Source organism: Spermophilus citellus (genome assembly GCF_964194105.1).
Source record: "Spermophilus citellus genome assembly, chromosome: 14".
Classification (NCBI taxonomy): domain Eukaryota; kingdom Metazoa; phylum Chordata; class Mammalia; order Rodentia; family Sciuridae; genus Spermophilus; species Spermophilus citellus.
The window spans coordinates 96,564,958-96,584,827 of NC_138194.1; the positions used below are offsets into that span (position 1 = coordinate 96,564,958).

General features: G+C 52.0%; 1 protein-coding gene across 1 annotated transcript in view; it reads left to right on the forward strand.

Moving 5' to 3' along the window:
- Positions 1–19,870, forward strand: part of TG (thyroglobulin) — a gene marked incomplete at its 5' end in the record, with an annotated part of 211,984 nt that overhangs the window by 85,163 nt on the left and 106,951 nt on the right. The window contains one exon of the mRNA XM_081266640.1: positions 7,622–7,684. Coding sequence (XP_081122766.1) covers positions 7,622–7,684 — 63 coding nt within the window. The remainder of the gene's footprint in view (positions 1–7,621; positions 7,685–19,870) is intronic.

The following is a 19,870-nucleotide window of genomic DNA, read 5'->3' on the forward strand; positions in this document are numbered from 1 at the left end:
CAGAATGTATCACAATTCTTATTACACATATAGAACATAATTTTTATATCTCTGTTTGTATATAAAGTATGTTCACAGCAATTCATGTCTTCAAACATGTACTTTAGATAATGATATCATCCATCACATTCCACCATCGTTGCTAATGCCCTGCTCCCTCCTTTTCCCTCTCACCCCTCTGCCCTATCTAGAGTTCATCTATTCCTCCCATGCTCCCCCTCCCTACCCCACTATGAGTAGGTCAACTTATATCAGAGAAAGCATTTGCCATTTGTTTTCTTGGGGTTGGCTAACTTAGCATTATCTTCTCCAACTAAATCCATTTACCTGCAAATGCCATGATTTTATTCTCTTTTATTGCTGAGTAATATTCCATTGTGTATAAATGCCACAATTTTTAATCCATCCATCTACTGAAGGGCATCTAGGTTGGTTCCACAGTTTAGCTATAATGAATTATACTGCTTTAAACATTGATGTGGCTGTGTCCCTGTACTTAAGTCCTTTGGATACTTCTCAGAAGAGGATATTCAATCAGTCAACAAATACATGAAAAAAATGTTCATCATCTCTAGCAATTAGAGAAATGCAAATCAAAACCACTCTAAGATACCATCTCACTCCAGTCAGAATGCCAGCTATTATGAAGGCAAACAACTATAAGTGTTGGCGAGGTGTGGGGGAAAAGGCACACTCATACACTGCTGGTGGGACTGCAAGTGGGACAGAGGCCTTTCTCTAGGCACTCAGTCTACTGAGGAGCCACAGACTCTAGATTCATGAACCATCCTGGTGCTGGGTCTCTAATGTCGTAAAGCCAGAAGCTTTGAAAGTTGTTAATTGTTTATACCAGATCCTGTCTGGTGTTGGACACTGAGAAATGCAAGATTAATAAAATATGGTCATTTTTCTTAGCTACAGACTAGAGGGGGACATGAGCATCTATGAGTAGGAATAGCATGAAGGGCTGTGGACTAGCGTGAGTCTCAGGCATTAAGTGCTGCGGGATCCAGAAATCAATCCTGCTTGGGAGTCCTGGACATTTGCTGCTGAACACCTTCTGTGGGCCCCCTTCTAGCTCCAAGGGTCACTTCCTGCAGTCTACTGCCCAGGCAGGCCGCCTTTCACACACAGGCTGCCTGCTGTCAGAACTGGGTGTGAGAGGAGGGAAGGAAATGATACAGAGGCCCGCCTGTTGTTCTGCCTCACAGGGTCCTGGGCAGGGGCCACCTTGGGCTGTTGCTGGTTCATGGGCATTCTGGATAAGTAGCTCTGTGGTTCCCTTTCACAACAGGAGGGTGGCTGCCAGTGGCTGTAGGCTGTGTGTGGCATAACTGCCCCTCGGGATGGAGCAGGTCTTTCTCCCTCCAGGGGTCTCCATCAGAAGTGGGGGTGGGGTAAGCCTTGAGTCTATAGGACCCTCCTCCTAGGACCTAGGCAGAGAAACGGAACCTCACTGAAGAGAGTAGGCTGTCCTCCCTGTGGGTCCTGCTGAGCAGCACAAAGCCCCTCTTGTCTCCTGTGTCCTTTGAGCCACAGCAGACACAGGAGCGGGTTCAGCACCTTAGTGTGTCTGGGATCCTGTCTTCCCTGGTAGACAAAACCACACTAGCATACTGTTGGAATATTCCAGTGCATAACCTGACACTGTCATTACCAAGTCCCATCCTTATCTGTGAATCAGCCAAGCGCAGTTGTAGGGAATGGTCTCTATGGGGCAGGGAAGGCTGGGCCTCTGCCAAGAAGGGTGGCAGGATCCTCCTTGCCAGTTCTCGGCCAGCACAGGAGACAGGAACTGTACCAAGGAATTTGTGTGAAGAATCTCAGCCACAGGTGCTGGCCTTGCTCAAGGCTCTGGTTTGTGACTCAGTATGCTGACATCTCTATTGAGTGGTTATTGTGAGCCGGTCAGCGCTAGGTTCCCTCTTGTTGAGGAACTGCCCAGGGAAGGGACAGGAAGTGATGTTCACTGAACTCTGCCCAGTGGGGCACAGAGGGTGGGACACCCTGCCACCAATGGTTGCCTGTCCGGCTAAGGAGGCAGGCACTTCCCCTGGATTCACTTACATCTGTGAAGTGAGTCCCCTTCCTACCCCACCCAGAGGAGATGAGCCTTCTCTCTGGGACCAGAGAATGGCAGTGCTGTCATTGTTGCTCTGGTGGGACCCACTGGAGGTGGGGAGGTGTGTCTCCAGAGCTTGACAGGCTAAGGGGGGCTTCTTTTCTACCTGGGATAGTGCAAAGTGCCTCCAGGGAAGAGTCAGCCTGGGGTACAGGCAGAGGGAGGAGGGAAGAAGGAACCTGTGTCACTGCTAGGAGACACCAGGCTGCAGGCCCGAGGGAGGCCTAGTCCTGTCTCCCAGCCCCAGGGGGAGTGGCCAGCACACCCACCATTGCAACCCAGTTCTTGTTCCCTGCTATGCTCATGAACAAAGGGTGAAGCTGAGCCTCCAGAGACGTTCCTGAGACAAAGGCACAAAACCGACAGCAGGAGCAGCCAGAGGGCCTCCAAGAGCTCTTTGCTGTCCAAGGGGAACAGGAAGCTCTGTGTTTTAGCTCAGTGCGGGTCAGCAGAGGCTCAAGCTAGACAGTGACAAATGCAAATGAGGCTATTTGCAGCCTTTATGGGTAGCAGGACCCAGAGAGGAAATGCATCCATCCAGAGGGCCAGGGTGGGAATGCAGGGGCAGGGGGGCTGCTCTGTCGTTACCAATGCCTCAGAGCCCAGAGCCTCCTGAGAGGGGTGGGCTGTGGGGTGGTGTTTCCTCTGCTATTAAAGAGAACCAGGCTGCCCCTCCTATCTGCAGCTGTGCATGGCCTACAAGTGGGGCAGGGTCTTTGCCTTGTCTATGAAGTCAAATGGGACTTCTAAAAAAAGAAGTTCTCACAGTTTCTCGCTTCTAGCCAGTGCACTTGGGCCCTGTTGCAGTTTGAGATACGGAACAGGACCTGGGAAGGAAGAGGCAAGTTCCTCTAACTATGCCTTTCTGTGACCCATGTAGGAAGCCCACATCAGGTCAGTCCACCCTAGGACCTGTTCCTTATCACCTCCATTTGGGAACAGCTCCCACAGTTCACCAGCCCAGATCTGGCCAGGCACCAGGTTGGTGTTTGTATGCACTCTCTCATTTAATCCAACAACCTGATGGGGTAGGGCCTATTCTTACCCCAACTTGGTAAGTATTTCACAATTGGCCAAGGTGGGGGTGAGAGCTATTTCTTATTCACAACACTTCTGACACCAAATGTGTGGGGTTTATTCCTCTTACACCAGCAAATTTTCCAATTCCTGGACACCATCAGCATGTACAATAATTGAATTCAATTCCGACACTAAGAACCTAGACTGAAAGTCAGAACCCACTGTCAAACCGTCCCTCATTGCAAAGCCAGGGCCTCCTGCACTCAGAGCACCTGGCCATAAATTGGAATTCCTGTGGTGATCTGCACGAATAGAAACTAGTTATCATTACTAGTTCATTATAAAAGATATAACTTGGACTAGGGTGTTGCTCAGTAGTAGAGAACTTACCTACCATGTGTGAAGCCCTGGGTTCTATCCTCAAACACACACACACACACACACACACGAACATGTTACCAGCTCAGTGAGGCTGCTCATTGGAGCAGAGAGAGAGGACCCACTGAGCAAGGGAGGGTCAGGCCAGCTCTCAGGATGAACAAGCTAGTTTCATTCTTATAAAGGGTGGTCGGATGCACGAGCTAGAGTTGGAGAAAGTTAATTGACTTTAAGTGCATTTTAAAAGTTTTTTTCCCCCCTGGTCAAACACTATAACCCGAGGGAGGGGGAGTTGGCCATTGTGGCACCAAACAGCCCATCTCTCATGGGGTGCTGAGTGCTGTGTGAGTTCCATGGTTCTTAAGAGAACAGGGGGGCTGGACAGCACATGCCATGGTAAGACCAGGGCCTTGGGGTCTCGCTGTCCTGGTGACTCTTCAACAGCTCTGTCCTCTACACTGTGCATCTTTGGGCATTTGTTGCGAGGGTGTCCTGGCTCAATGGTGCACCTGGTTTCTGAGGATGGCAGGACTGTGGAGAGGGAGAGGGATGAAGCCATGAGCTGAGGCCCGAGAGCAGGGAGAGGCAGGCGCCCTTCCACAGTAGCCAGCAAGCCAGGGCTGAGGCCTAGCGATGCGTCTGCCCTCTTCCCTGGGGTCCCGGACTGACTCAGAGGAGATTCACCAGGCAAGGAGGGGTGGTGGCAGCTTCCTGGCCCAGTCTGGGTGCATCCCCTCGCAGCACCTCCCTGCTCTTGCTCCTGGAAGCGCTCCCAACCCACTCTCTAGGGGTTTCTGTGGAAGTCCTGTCCGTAGGCACAGTTCACTCCGTCATTGCTTCTGGTGAAGGATGGCCCCTCTCCAGCCCTCTCCTCTCCATAGAGGTCTGGAAGGGCTGAAAGTTGAACCTGTCAGATCAGGCGGGGCAGGCAGCAACCAAAGTTGGCAGGTTTAAAAGGGCCGCTGAACAGGCTTTATTGAGGTATCACTCCCGGGCGGAACTCGATCAGACCCACAGAGGGGACAGGGGAAGGCTTACAGCAGAAAGGGCAGGGCTTGGGACAGGAAAAGGTGTCTCTAGGGTCCCTTGCCCCCTTGGAGTTGGTCAGGGAAGTTGGCTGAACTCCCAGATTGGCCAGTGGGTCCTGCTGATTGACAGGCGTTAGTCAGGAGATCTGGCTGATCGACAGGCGTTTCCGCCGGCATCTGATTGATGTTCAAAGCAGCGTGCGCTGCTTTGTTCTAAGTTGCCACTAAGTTGCCACCAAGTCGCTGCCACCGACCTACCAGAACCCTCTGATCCTGCCTCAGCCTTGGTGGCCACTACCCCATCCTGAAGCTCTTTAGCCCCACCCCATGGTCGCGGGTCAGCTCATTAGTGTGCACTTTACGCTCCAGAGAGCCTAAGGGCCCTAGAAGCTCTTGTTTCAGGAACCAGAGACTAAAATAAGATATTGTAATAAAAAATGCTTCTGTCCCCCTATCATTGAGGAAATAACAGGGTTTTGGAGCTCTGTGCCAAGAGCTAGGCTGAAGAACAGCCCTATTTCCTGTTATGTTACAATATCATAAGTGCACCCCACCGTCCCTGCTGTGAACACCCTGGCTGACTGCTGACTGTCAGCTCGCTGCTGCGGAGAGCAGAGCAGGGAAGCCGCTGCCCAACTGGCTCAGGGCGCCCTTGGGCCAAAGAGCCCGGAGAGGTCATGTTCATCTGTTCAGCAGGTCAACTAGCTGAGCAGCTTTCCACACAGGAGGTGCCCAAGGGAGAGTCCTCTGGGAGTTTCATCCTCCCAGCGACTGCTCTAGAGATGTTTTCAGTTCCAATTCCTGGACACCATCAGCATGTGCAATAACTGAATTCAATTCCGACACTAAGAACCCTCAGGGCTTGGGAGGGGAGTGAGGAACCCTCAGGGCTTGCCCTGTGCTGGACCCCGCAGGGGCTGTGCAGCTGACTGCCTTTCCTCACTGATGTGGGAGGAAAAGGGTGAGACAACTGCAACAGACTGGGGCCAGTGCTCTGCACAGCGGCTCCCCAGCACCGGGCCGCGGCTCCCTCGCCTGCCCCATCTCGCAGCAGTAGACGTGGAGGCTCCGGTTTTCCATCAGCATTGCGCACGGGTTTCCTTTACAAACAGAGCTTGCTTTGAATCTTAAGATAGATTTCTAGAAGCCAAACTGCTGGGCATTTGAGTGCCCTCACCTCAATATTGATAGTCAAATTGCTCCCTGAAGAGCACACTCTCAAGATTCTTATCCTGAGAATCTCTTCCAGGAAGTACAGTCATTTAGACAAACAAGAGACAGCAAGGCGGGGTGACAAGCAGGGAGCTGCTGGCAGGGTGTAGCGCAGTGGGGAGGAAGTGGGTAGTAGTAGTGCTCTGTGTGGATGTGGATGGCGTGAGCCTTGGGTCAGTGGTCCTCAAAGGGTGTCCCTGGACCACAGCACAGCATCACCTGGAATCTGCTAGCCACTGCAGGACCAGAAACTCTGGGTGGGGCCCTGAAGGTGTTACCCAGCCCTCCTGGTGACTCTGATGCCTGCTGAAGACTGAGAACCAAAGCCTTGGCATGACGGTGGCGGGTCCTTCCAGCAATGGAGCCAGCTGGGGGAAGACAGTGCGAGGGAAGGCGTGGAGCCTGAGGGGCTGGCATCTCTGCCTTAGGCAGCTAGAGCAGAATGCACAGGCTGCACCACTTATGAGGAAAATAGGCCTATTTCTCACAGTTCTGGAGGCTGGGAAATCCAGTGTGAAAAGGGCCTTCTTGCCGTGCCTTTACATGGTGGAGGGCATCACTGGCCAGGTAGAGAGAGCAAGAGAGAGCAAGAGAGAGCAAGAGACGCGAGGGAGAGAGCCTGCTTTTGTAACAGAGCCACTCCTGAGATACTGGACCCGCTCCCCGTGCAGTGGCACCCAGCTATTCTTGTGGGTGGAGCCCTTGAGATCGTCCCTTAGGGTCCCACCTCCCAAGGTGGTCACAGTGGCAACTGAATTTCAACATGAGCCCTTTTATCTGAGCACAGCTGACTGAAGTAGAGCAGGCAGGAGACACTAATGTGATATGAAGGGCTCTGAACCATGGAGGCAGACTTAGACCAGAGACCATGACAACAGTGTGCATTGTGGAAGGCTAATATGATAAAGGAACAGTAGCCAGCATCTATTGAGCACCTACTGTATGACAAAACTGCATATATCAACTTCTGGCAATCTCACAACCCTGAGATTGGTACTGTTAACCCCCCTTTTATAGACAAGGAAACTGAGGACAGAGAGGGTAAGTAATTTTCTCAAAATCTCACAGTGGGAAAGTGTCCAAGTCCATCTTGCCGTGGGCGGCTAGCTCTAGAGTCCTTGATCTTGACAGCTGCTCATGCCTCACAGTAGTTCCCGTGAGTGCCAGGAGATCCCGTGTCAGTCCTGGTTTGGGCCATTGGAAGATAAAAGTATGGTGAGGCCTTGACAAGTTGGATTTGTTCAGGAAGGAAGGAGGAAGGGGAGGAAGATACCAGGCCTTACAAACCACCCCCTGGGTTCGAGGGGCTTCTCATTTGATTCTCACTTCCTCCTCCTCTTAGCAATGCTAGCAATCATCACTCTGTACTGCTGCTCCATGGTATGTCAAGTTCAGACCCAGGTGTCCCCATGCCAGGCTCCCTGCCATGAACAGTTGCTGCTATTGCCCTCCTGTGCCTGGAAGTGCCGCACGTCTCCTGCGGTCTCTCAGCACCCCTCCAGGCAGGCGGTCTGTGTGGAAACAGGCCTGACCTGCTGCTGTGCCTCGCCCAGGCTCAGTCAGTAGGTGACGGGGGCAGGCATTGGTTTGGGCTGCCACATGTCCCTAGCTCCCTGCTCTGGGATGTGGCAGGCCTGATTATGCAGAGGTAACAAAGAGCCCCAAGTCCCAGGGCTTAGAGCAGCAGGGCCGGGGCTCCGCTCCGGGGCCCTCCCTCAAGGCCCAGGAGATGCAGGTTGGCGCAGCCTGTCAGCAGAGTCCAGTTTCCCCACCACTGCCCTGGAGCTCTGCCAAGGTCTTCAGAGCTCATGACTCCGGGGGTTGGGGGATGAGCTAAAGGCTGCCCTTTTCTTCTTTTCAGATGCTTACAGTGATGCCCCCAGTTTCTGTCCTTCGGTTGTCCTGCCTCCCCTCACGGGAAGAGGTAAGTTCATTGTCTTTCTGCCCTTCCTTGGGAGAGCACCATCTCCTCTTCTTTTTCCTCCTTGGTTTGCTTTTGGCTTATAGTTTAGCTGGCAGCAGACTTCCCCCTGAACTCTGTATCCTGTGGGTTACACACCTGCGTGGGTAGGACACATGTCAGCACCATGCCCACCCCACAGATGAGGAAACCGTGGCTCAGAATTACTCAAGTTCTTCCTGGAATACAGCGAATTGGGTCAGAGGAGCACTAGAGCCCAGCCCTCCAGTGTCTGTTCTGGGTTGCTTCACCTCACCAGTGATGGCCAGACCCACACCACGCGGGGGCGATGTCAACAAGAATGTGTTGGGGCCAAAAAGTAGAAGAAGCTAGCTCCTTATTAGCTGGACTCACAGTGACTGGGGACAGTGAAGGTGACGTGAGGATGAAGCACTGGCTCCTCGCCTAGGAGCCCAGGAGCCCAGGAGACCAGGGGCCCAGGAGCTCACCTAGGCTGAGGCTGCAGTTCCTGCTGCATGTTGGTTGTCTGGGTCCCCAGACTATCCCCACGGCATGCTCTGAGTGGCCACGAGGTGGCAGGAGGTACAGGGAAGGAAGAGCTGGGAGTGTCCCTTCTTGGGACCCAGCTGGGGGCTGCAGGCCCATGTGGCCTTGCCACAGGGTTCCCTCCTCTTCTTCCCTCTGTCAGGAAATTAGAGGTTCAGCCTGGGCTCCAGGCACGGCTCAGCCAGGAGGCCACGTGATGCTAATTCCTGGCCTGTGACATGATGTCTGAGGGGTCCTGGACACCTGTTATTATGGCCTTGCTGAAGAGCTGAACATAGCTCATGTAGGATGGAGTCATTTAATGCCAAGGCTATGGTTAAAGTATCCAATGTCCTCTACCTAAGTGGTCGGTTGGCTTCACACAGTGAAAATAGCTAATGTTGGGATCATCTCCATGAGGTGCGTGCATGACTTTTTCTTGGGCAACTCTGCAGAATGGCCGTGCTGAGCACTTACATTCACGAGCAGGCACTAGCCTCTGGGAACACAGCAATGCTGTGTGTCGTCAGCCTGCTGTGGAGAGCAGAGGTGGGGCTCACAGAGATGTCAGGACACCAAAGCCTATCTGGTGACACATGTCTGAGCCAGACTTAATGTACACACTCAATTGAAATAATCAAAATGCCCCAAAAGACTTATGGTTAAAAATCAAAACAGACCACCACTTCCCTATATCACCTCTACCTCCAGCCACTGCCATCAGGAGCCACCGCTATCAGCTGTTTCCCAGCTTCTTTTCTCACCCTGGTCTCCACATATCTGCCCTGTGTGCCGCCTCCGTCCCTTGCTCTGTCAATCCAAGAAGTGTCTACTGTGCTCTGCTTTGACAAACTGAGTCTAGCTGTCTCTCTTCTTCATCCTCAAAATGTGGCAACGTCAAGATGTGGATGGAATCGGGCAAACATTTAGCCAATGTGGCCACTAGTGTGGTTCCCTGCAGAGCCCAGGAGTGTAGTGCAGCCCGCTGTCGTCACGGCGCCCCAGGCCCGGGGTTTTCGGATCTCCTCCTGTCTTAGCCCCATGCTCCCTGTCTTCCATGGCCCTGGGTGTCCTGGGCATCCTGAGTCCCGTGGAGTCATGGTGCAGCTTAGTGCCCCCCTGGCAGCCCCGAGAGGCACTACTCTTTCCTCTGCTGCTCTGCTCACAGGACACTGTCGCCTGCGTTCATCTAAGATGGTGTTGGAATCTCTTAGTGCTCTCCGCTCACTGTCCCTCCCTCCTTCTCCCTCTTTTCTTTTCCTTTCTCTCTCTCTCTCTCTCTCCCCCTACCTTCCTTCCTTCCTCCCCTCCTTCTTTCATTATCTTTATGAGTTCAGACTTTTTTTTTCCCTTTTCTTAATTTTGCACAGGTTTGTGGGAAACAACTAGGTAAGCGTGTTGTGTCTGATAAAAAGTCATCATGTATTTTTAAGACTTTCAAATGTCTCATGGAGACTCAGTTTGTCCTCAGCACTGAGCTATATGTTTAATTGTCATCAAACCTCAGGAGCAGGGTTCTGTTATGCTTGTTTGTTATAGAAAATTCAAACAATATAGAAATGTCGAAGGCAAACCAGAGAGTCACTTAGAAGCTACTCTGCGTCAGCTCCTATGCTGGGCTTCTTACCAGCCCATCTGAGGCTGCTCTGTTCATCTGTCCTGGTTGTAGTCCACCTGGAGTGTTGTGTAGTTTGTTGGTTCCCCTGGTGTTTCCAAATGGCCAGCTGTCCCTCTCACAATGAGTCCTGCATGTTGTATGCACATGCACTCACTCATCCATGTTCCACGCTCTGCTTGCACGACGCCACAGTCCAGCCAGGGGCTCACAGGTAAGAGCAGCACAGAGGCGACAGCCACAGCTGCCTGTTAGTTCCCCCAGGTCACTAACCCAGGCCCTGGCTGTTGGACCTCGGATTGCTTCTGACTCTGCGCATTATGAGAACCCCACCATGAGGGAGTCACTTGGTACCCAAAGCCCTTTTCTGAGGCCTGATTATTTCATGGGCAGGTTCTGCAAAGCAGAATTCTGGGATTTGAGAAATTGATATGTTAAGACTCAAGATTTATATTGCCAAATGGGTCTCCAGAATTGTTACTAGGTGCTCCTTAGCAGCAATGAGGCACATATTTGCCATCTTTAAGTCTCATCAATAACTGTTAAATATGCAGAGTTGGTTTCCCAACTCTCTTACATATATAAATGTCAAATATTCTTGATGAAAAACAAATAAACTAAAGCATAAATATCTTTAGGTAATTGTATAATGCTTCGCTGTTTTTGCTATGTGTTTGCATTGCTGAGACTTGGAGTCCCCCAAAAAAGGAAAAAAAGAGGGTGGATTGTAGAACATGGCCCTTCACACAGCCTGGGGACCGAGTAGGTGTCTCCCAGCAAGATCCAGATGCCGTGGTCATTTTAAATGTGCCCCTAAAGTGTGTCTGAAAATCAGGGGAGAAACTGAGGCAGCTCAGTCTGTGCTGAGTTCCCAAGTGGGGGCAAGACTCTGAGCCTGTCCTCTGTGGTGGGGCCCAGGGAGGGTAAATTGGTCTGTGAGTATGTGCTCTGACCTAGAATGTGTGTAGGTGTGTGTGCACAGTGTGTGAGGAGAATACTCACCTTTATACATGTTGGAAGAAAATGAAATATTTGTGAAATACCGAGCATTTATAAATCATTTAATGCTCACGAGAAAGTTAGGTGGTGGCATGTGTGTTTTTAGAATAAGGGGTTGAATGAGCTGGGATTTGAACCCACGCCCATCTGGCTGCCAGTTAGATAAAATGACTTGGTTGAGTTCCTAGAACAGATGGTCTTCAGAGCCTAGTCTCTTGGCCTCCTTTCTCCTTTGCCTGCGTGTGTGTGTGAGCTGCCCATTCAAAGTCCACTTGGAGAAAAAGATTCTGCTGCTCTAGTTGGTTGGTGGGGACAGTGGGAAGATGCAGGTGGCTTCTGCAGTCTGGCGGGCCTTTCTCCACAAATGCCACCTGGTGAGACCGACTCTCAGCCCTTCATTTCTGTTGCTCTAGAGAAGGCTGCTACCACCTTAGCTGATTTGAAGACAGCAGGAATTTGCCAGATGGGTGAGCTTCAGAAAGTCTTTCCAGAAAGAAGAGTTTGTCTGTGCAAAAGTCCAAAGCAGGAAACAGCAAGAAGCATCCAGGCACTGGGAACAGCTCAGCACAACAGGCACAGGGGGGCCTGGGGTGGGAGAGAAGACGAGCTGGGCATGGGGCCATAGGTGTGCCCTCAGACTGGGCCTGCAGCTAGAGCTCGGCAAGACCTGGGGTAGGTGAGGGGATAGTCGAGCGATTGTGCACAGGCATAGGTAGTGAGAGGGAGGATGACCACCTTTAGCTCATGGCAGCCTCTCTTCTGAGAATGGATTCTGTATTTCCCATTTCATTCCAGAAAAGGCACCATGCTGGGCCGGGGTCTTTATCACCAGGGCAGGAGCTCCCAGTCCAGTCAGGAGAAAGGCTCAGGAGGAACCGCTCCAAGGCCCTGAGTCCTGTGCACCGTGGGTGGCTCCAGGCTGCATGAGAAACCCACTCCCCTTTGCCTTCGCTGTAGACAGGCAGGAAAGCGCTGCAGGTGAGGCTGAGTGAGGCTGCCCTCAAGGAGGGGCATGCGCTTGTCAGATGGCCAAAGGAGAAAGGATGAAGTCCTGGGAGGAGGCTGTGCCTAAACTTGGTTTTGGTGCAGGGGCATACAGAGTTCTGGATCACAAGGCCAGCAGGGACAGGAGTGGGCAGATGGGGATTTGAACCCACGCACATCTGGGGCCAGAAAATAAGGCACTTGGGGAACCATGAGTCACTGAAGGCCTTAAGCAGTTGAGCAATGAGCTTCCAGGCAATTCAGAGCTTCCCCATTGGGCTGTGAGGAGGATGCACTTGTGGATGGTCTGGCGGGGTCCTGAGAAAATGGGGACAGTGGCATGTGGCGTATCATTTTAGTTTCTTCAGGCAAAATTGTATGTTTTTAAACATGTGTACTTATCATTTTCTTCTTAAAATACCCACAATGATGACTCCAAAGACAGTGCTCGGGGTCAACATGAGTGCCTTCCCCAGCGTGGGTGGTGCCCTGGGATGCCTGGCCCTGCCCTCCCTGCCCATGCTGGCTCTTCCAGGGCATAACCCCAGGACAAGTGACATGCTACTTCCACCCATTATTTTAGTACTTCTCTTACAGGAGCCACTGTAGTAAACTCAGTATTTGGATTAAAATCCAGAGAAAACAGGACATGAGGTTTTAGCATTGTGTTGTTCACATTCCAAGCAGCTCACTTGGGGAACTTCAGGATGCCCCTTGGCCAGTACCTTGATACTGAGCTCCAAATTGCAGTGGGGCTGCCAGCCCAGTGAGCTGGGCAGAGGCTGCAGCTGAGGTGTGCCAGGCAGGAGAGGGTAGGAGAGAAGTGCCCTTGAATGTGGCCCTGCGGGACTTACCAGCACCTCTCTCCACTCACAACTTGGGGTTCAGTGACAGGGACAAGGGCTGAATTTGGAGAGATGGAAAGGGCAGTGGCTGCAGGAATGGCCTTTGGGGCCCACGCAGTGGGTGGCAGGGAGCCAACCCAGTCTGCTCTTCCTCCTGTGCATGGGGCTGTGCCAGGGGCGGACGGGAACCACTCAGTCTTTCCTGTCAGTGTTTCTCATTAAACTGGAGTGGGAGTCATGGGACCTAAAAATGTCAGCACTGGCGGGAAGCGTGCACATCGCCTACCTGGGGAGGCAATAGACGCCTTGGTGCAGCAGGGGACTGTGAAGCTGTGTGTCCCGGGCCAGCTTTCCCAGGCTGTCACTGCCTCTGTCAAAGGAGAACGAGGGGACAACACAGGAAGGGTCATCGGGATGGTGGGCTGATGTGGAGCAGTAGTGAAGTGCAGGGCTCAGCCCAGATCTGATGGAGAGTCCCCCAGTCCAAGCCTGTCCCTTTACAGGGGAGGACGCTGAGAGAACAATCCTCCCAAGCTGGCGCAGAGCTATGGAATTATATGTATCCAAATTCCTAGTCATCAGGCCACGTGCCGAGTTGTCCAGATCTTAATCCTCACCCCGCCCTCTGAAGTCGGCATGACTGGGTGCATTTTACAGATTTGGAAGCTAGGATTTGGGGCGGCCCAAGTAGCTCATGGCAGAGCTGCAATTCAAACCTAATCTGCATGCAGACCCAGAGTCTCTCCACTGAGGACGGTGACTGTCACTGCTTAGGTCCCCAGCGGTCAGACCCTGGGAGGGAGTTTAGCATGTAGGTTGATTTTCTAGGGGATTTTCTCAGCAGGGGTTGAGGGGCAAAGGGAGACCTAGGCCTGGGTAGAGGAAGTCCATCTCCAATGCCACCTCAGTGGAGGCACAAAGTGACCCATAGGGGATGGCAAAGCTGGGATGTCATCAAAATACTTATGTCCTCTTGTTGGTCACTCATTGATATGGGCCACCCTGAGAAGGCTGGCCTTGAGCTGAGGCAGTCCCCGAAGAGGTGACAGTGGTAAAGCCCTGGAGTCCTGACGGGGGGTGGAGGAACACCCCGCATCCTCCCTCGTGGCCTGGCTTTTTATAGTCCAGTCTGGAGCACATGCAAGGGTGGACTGGGCTCTTGAACACCGTGCAGGCTCTACTGCACCAGCCTAGGTCCACTGTCTCCACCTGCCAGAGCCATCAGGTGGCACAGCAAAGCCGCACAAAATAAATCCTGATTCTTTTCATTCTCGGGCTAAAATGTCCAGGTGAGCAGGCACTGACTCTAAAATGGTTGAATATTTTGTAAAAGGTTTAAATTTCCTTTCCAATCATGCTATTGCCTGTGTATATGCGCACACACCTGTGTCCATCCTGTAGAAGGAGCTCCTGGTGCAGACCCCGCCACTATTTCATGGCACTGGTTGCCCAGGGATTGGTTTCGTTTCCCAGAGGCCAGCAAAGCGGGGCTGGCAGGCACACTGTTCCTCCCTTCCGTTGTGAGTGCTGGGAGAATCATCCATCTAGCAGCTGCCATGCTCTGCGTGTGTCACCTCCACTCCCCAGCCAGCGAGTGCAGCCAAGAGCAGCTTCTGCCACAGCACCACACTGCCTGGGTGACTGGAATTGCTAGACTTGGCAGGGCTGAGCATGCCACACATCTGGCAGCCCCCACCTCCTCTCTGCCTCTTTGAGATCTGGAGACTGAGAAGGGGACAGAAACAGTTGGCATGCTGGGGTGGCAGCTATGGCAGGTCTAAGGAAAATGGAAAATGTGAGGAGGCTGATCCCAGCCAAGAGCTCCGCCCCCTCCACAGGTGTTGAGGCAGCTGGGAGACACTGGGTTGGGGACACAGTGACGCTTTCCTCTCATGGCGACCTTCCCTTTCATCCATCCACTCACTCATTTAATACACATTTCAGGGATATCTGCTGCATCAGGCACCAGGTTCTGGGGCCATGGCAGTGAGCACAAGCCGGTCCCTGCTCCTCTGCCGGAGCCCAGGTTACCTCCTGAAGAGCCCTCTGACCATCTCCTCCAAGGCAGCTCCTCCAGCCTCCCTGACCTCAGGCACTGTGGCTGTGGAATCCCTGTCTGTCTACTGTGCAGTGCTTACCCTCTGCAGGGAAGGAGGGCAGGGACCTGACTCTGGCTCGCTGCTGTATTGCCAGCTCCTGTGGGAGTCGGGGTCAGTAGATATTGACTGAGGGAATGCATGGCTTCCCCTTCCCCACTGAGGAATCTGCTGAGTTCCAAGACCTCTTGGAGGGACTGAGTTGACTTACCCAGAAAACATCACCTCCTCTCCCCAGGTGTGAAATGCAGGAGGTGAGTGGAGTCCCAGAGGATGGAGTGAGGGTTTCAGGAGGCATGGGGTGTCTGGCACGGTGGGAGGTAGGGAAGGCGCTGGGCGGCTCTGTGATGGAGTGAGGAGAGGTGATGAGTACCCACCAGTGGCACATCCAAGGTATCCAAGGGTCCCCTGCCATGGAGGGGTTGCCTTAAATAGCCTGTGAGTTTCCTTGAGGTTTTCTATAACTCTGTGGATACACTCAGTTGTTCTTTGGGCTGTGGGATTTTCTCTTGTCTTCAGGACAGCTTGCCCACAAGGTGAAGGGGCTGGACAGGAGCAGAAGCAGAGGGTGTGGATACTCTGGCAGTGGGCTGATGTCAGTTCAATTCTGTTTCTAGTCTTGCTTTTTGTGACCTAGGGAGTTACCTCACTGCTCTGAGCCCCAGTTCCTTTAATGTCACCCTGATCCCTGGCTGAGATTTGGGTGGAGCCGTGTATGTGAAATGCTGCTCCTCTGACACAGTGACTGGGGACATACTTGGCACAGAGTGTGAAGGTACAGCCTCAAGCAGGCCAGGGGTTTGAGCCAGCTGCGTGAGCCCCCTGATGCTCTGGGCAGCCAGGTGAGGCTCAGGTGTTTGTGCAGATTGAGTTGGCTCTCCACATGCCCTTGGGTCAGAATTTCTGCAGTTTGCCCAGTTCCCCAGGATCACACATTGTGACCCCAAGAAGAGGAGTTAAGATGCTCATAGGAACCCTAGTTCTTGTGACACCTCCAGGTAGCCTTCTGGGGGACTGTTGGGAGAGTCCCATGAAAGGAGCCAAACTTTTTAAAGAGAAATCAGATTCCATCTGAGTCTATGAATGCCACTAGGAATTTCTTGAGGGACTTAGTGTATTCCACAAATTGCCAGAATAGGCATAGATCCAAGTCTGGCTTCGTGTGTATGGTTTTCTCTCAGTTATAACTTTCCCTAGAACTGCCTTTGAGGTTGGCAGCATTGAAGTTGGTGACTCACCCATGAGCTCATAACCCTGACCGATGAGGGCCACTGCAGATGTCTCTGGAAACTTCTGCCTACAATGGGCTGGCCACTGAAAAGAAAAGGCTCACGAGACTGTAGCCAAATCACAGGCAGAAGGAGGTGCTGCAGCAGAGTGAGGACTGGGAAGGGCAGTTGGTCAAGTCCCTGAGATCTCGGCCACGTTGTGAGGCACCTCCAAGCCACAGTCCTGTCCCCTGCAGGACAGCAGAATCATCAAACATGCATTGAAGAGTCATGAATCCTCTATGTAAGTGAAAGTGTTTTATAAATCGCAATATGCCACATGAAAGTGACACATTCAAAATCAACAGGCCTGTTTCCCCTGTGACTTCTTCATCAGCTAATTAATTTATGCAATAATTACCAAGGTCTATGGTATGCAAATAACAGTAGTATTAATCTTTATAGAGATGGGAAAATAATTAGTTCCCCACTCCTCCTTTATTAATTAAAGCACTTCTTTAATCACATCATTCAATACATATTCATGGATCAGGGCATTTTGTGAAAAATAGTGATGCTTAGTCCTGTTTAGCACATAGTGGAGACTTAATAAACGTTGGCTGCAACTGGTTTCTACTTCTGTTGGTGATGTTCCTTCACATGCTGTCATGTTGGTCTTGGAGGAGAAGTCCTTGACCTCAGGGAGCTCCTGATTTCACAGGGATAAAGTCCAGCGGTGGGAGTGTAGGTGCATTTTGGGTCTTAGATAAGAACTATCTGAGTGGGCAGGGAGCCTTGGAGGGATTCCTCTGAGTTGGGTTTTGAAGATGATCTGAGCGGATTGATCCTGTAAATAAACCAGTTTTACTCTGTATGTGAACAGTGCTGTTCACACTTGCAGTGGAAAGGTCAGACAAGAGTGTCACAGGCCCCTTGTGAGCACGTGGGGCAGGAGGTGGAATAATGGTGGTGATGTTGGAGAGGGCGAGGGAGGCGAGGGGGCTCCCAGAGCATGAAGCTTCTTGGGCACTGTTAGGTCTCTGGATGTGGGGTGTCCATAAGCTCCTGTCATGCAGGAATGCTTGGAGGGGAAGTGACTGGGTGGTGAGAGCTGTGACCTATGCACTCCATCTAGTTCGAATGGACGAACTGGGTGGTAACTGTAGGCAGGGAGAGCGTGGATGGAGGAGGGGGACCACTGGGGCGGGCCCTGGAAGGACACTTCTTCCCTGCCCCCTGCCACTCTGTCTCTGCTTCCTGTGTTCTGACCTGCTTCCTCCACTGCACCCTTCTACCATGATGCTGGGCCTCACCTCAGGCCCAGAGCTAGGGACTGGGGCCAGAGCTGACCGTGGACTGACCCCAGAAACCTAAGCCAAAATAAACCGTTCCTTCTCCATTCCTGTCAGGTCTTTTGGGCACCGCAATGAAAAGCTGACTAACACAAGCACTAGGGTTTTATTTTGAGAGAAACTCCCGTGGGACGTGTTTACCTCAGGGAGAATCTGAAATTGAGACTTGACAGGATATTTCTTCTGAGCATGAAAGTAAGACTAAGAGCCCAGCCTTCAACATGCTCCTTTGGGGTGCCTGCAGGGCAGCTGTGTGGGGTGTCCAGTAAGCACTGAGTAGATAATCGAGGAGCTTGGCCGCAGGGCCTGGCCTGGCTGTGTTTGACACTGGTGTTTGACTCATGGAGCTAGTGAGATCCACGGAGAATTTGTCTGAGGTAAATAGTGAAGCCAAGGCCAGAGCCCCAAGGAACAGCAGTATTTAAGGGACCAGCAGAGGAGGGGAAGCCAGAGGAATGAGAGGAGTACCAGTGGCCTATGGCGTCACAGAAACCCGGCAAAGAGGCAAGGCAGGAACTGCAAGGAAGATGGGTTAGTAATAAGCAGCCCTCTGCAGATTTGGAGGATGATGAAGGAGAAACTGAATTGGAGTCACATTTTGAGGAAGTGGGAGCTGCAGACTTTCCCCAAGAATCTTGGCCCTGAAGAGAAAACGAGAACAAAATCAATAGCTAAAAGAAATTGTAGAATGTTGTTTGATCACCATGTGTAGGCCACAAGCCACCCATGGCAGTGTATTAAAAGTTGTATTCACCTCAATGCATCCCAGATGTCACCTATATTTTCAGAGAAATGGGTCACCTGGAACCCAATCCCTCAGTAAAATGACCCTGGATTAAAGTCTTGTTTTTATGCCGGAGGAACTCTGCATATGTTTATGCAGAGTAAGAGGATGTCAGGGCAGAGGACAGAATGAGAATACCGGAGGGCTGGGGTGGGGCTGGATTGGGGACTGACTGACAGATGAAGGCCCAACTCTCAGAGCTCAAAAGGAGGCGAGGGGAGGGGTATGGGCCTGAGTGTTCTAGGGCGGAACCTGTTAGTAAGGCCAGAGCCACTGCAGACGTCAGGAGTTGCTCTCTGGGTAAATGCAAGCCGGCGGACAGTGTCCTGTTTTCACCTTTTCCTGATCACGAAATTAACAAGGGTGCCTTTTTCCCCCTTTCTATTATTGAAGGAAAATCTGTTTTTTCTAAGTGCTAACTAGGGCAGAAATAGCTCAGTACGACTCTGACGAGGTTCTTGGTTGAAAGAGGGTCTCTGGTAGAAAGCAGGATGTGTGAGTGGGCATGGTTGGGCCTGCCCAGTGAAAGGCTGGACCTTGCTGGCTCTGCCCTCCAGGGAATGTGTAGTGACCCTTGTGGCCAGAGAGGCCCAAGCCTCGTGGAGTCTGTTCTGTTTCACTTACCCCTTGGGGACATGGAGATTTGCTGGGGCCTGAAAGGCTCTTCCTACCTGAATGGCTTCAAAACTTTCCTGTTAAACCAAGTGCCTGTAGTCCCAGCCACTCGGGAGGCTGAAGCAGGTGAATCGCTGGAGCCTGGGAGTTTGAGACCAGCCTGGCAATCCTGTGTCTTTAAAAAACAAAAACAGAAAGTACAAAAAGCTTTGCTATTGACCTCAGCCCGCCCGCCGGGCACAGAGCAGCCCTCTGGCAGTCCCTGATGCTTCCCCAGTTTCAGGGCCAGTGCTGGGTGCTGAGGAGCACATGTTTTGTGGGTGGAGTTTACTTAAAAATCAGACATTTATTCCTTTACTTGATGTCTGAGAAGGAAGGAAGGAAGGAAGGAAGGGAGGGAGGGAGGGAGGGAGGGAGGGAGGGAGGGAGGGAGGGAAAATGACATTGCAATCTATAAGCTATTTTTAAAAAGAAAAATGAAACCCAGATGTAGACAAATCAATTAAATCTGAATTCTGCTTTTCAGCCGACCACCCCTTGATTGAGCTGGGATATGCTACTTCTTCATCTGGAGGAGTGGGCATCATGGTAGACTCTGGGTCCTGAGCCTGCGAGCTGGGGCTCAGCCTTAACTAGTGCTGCCAGTAATTGGCTCCCCAATACTGGCAACCCAAATGGCTAAGCGTATGGTGTTTTATTGGAAGTTCTGATTTCCTGTTTGCAAATCATGGCCAGTAGCATGGCCTGAATTGTGGGCCATGAAAGGCTGGGCCAGAAGGGTGTTTTCTGCCTGAATAGCTTCAAAGCTTTGCTGTTGACCCAAGTGCTGAGACACAGACTGTAGTTCTGACCACTCGGGAGGCTGAGGTGGAGGATTGCCTGAGGCTGGAGTTGGCAATAGTGTGGTGGGTCTCCTGGTAAATGGTAGATGATGTGAAATGCTGCCAAGACCCCCAGCTTGCATGCATGCAATGCTTTTATACACACAGAAAACTCATTCTTGGAATGGTCAAGAGAGGCCTGTGGACTCCCAAATGCTGGAGTTCAAACACAGCAGGGGCTCAACCTAGGGCTGCTGCAGGCTGGGGCAGGGGCAGGAGGGAGGCGTGCTAGGGAATTTCTTGGGACCTGGAATAGTGACATGTGGGCTGGCTTTCACTGGGCAG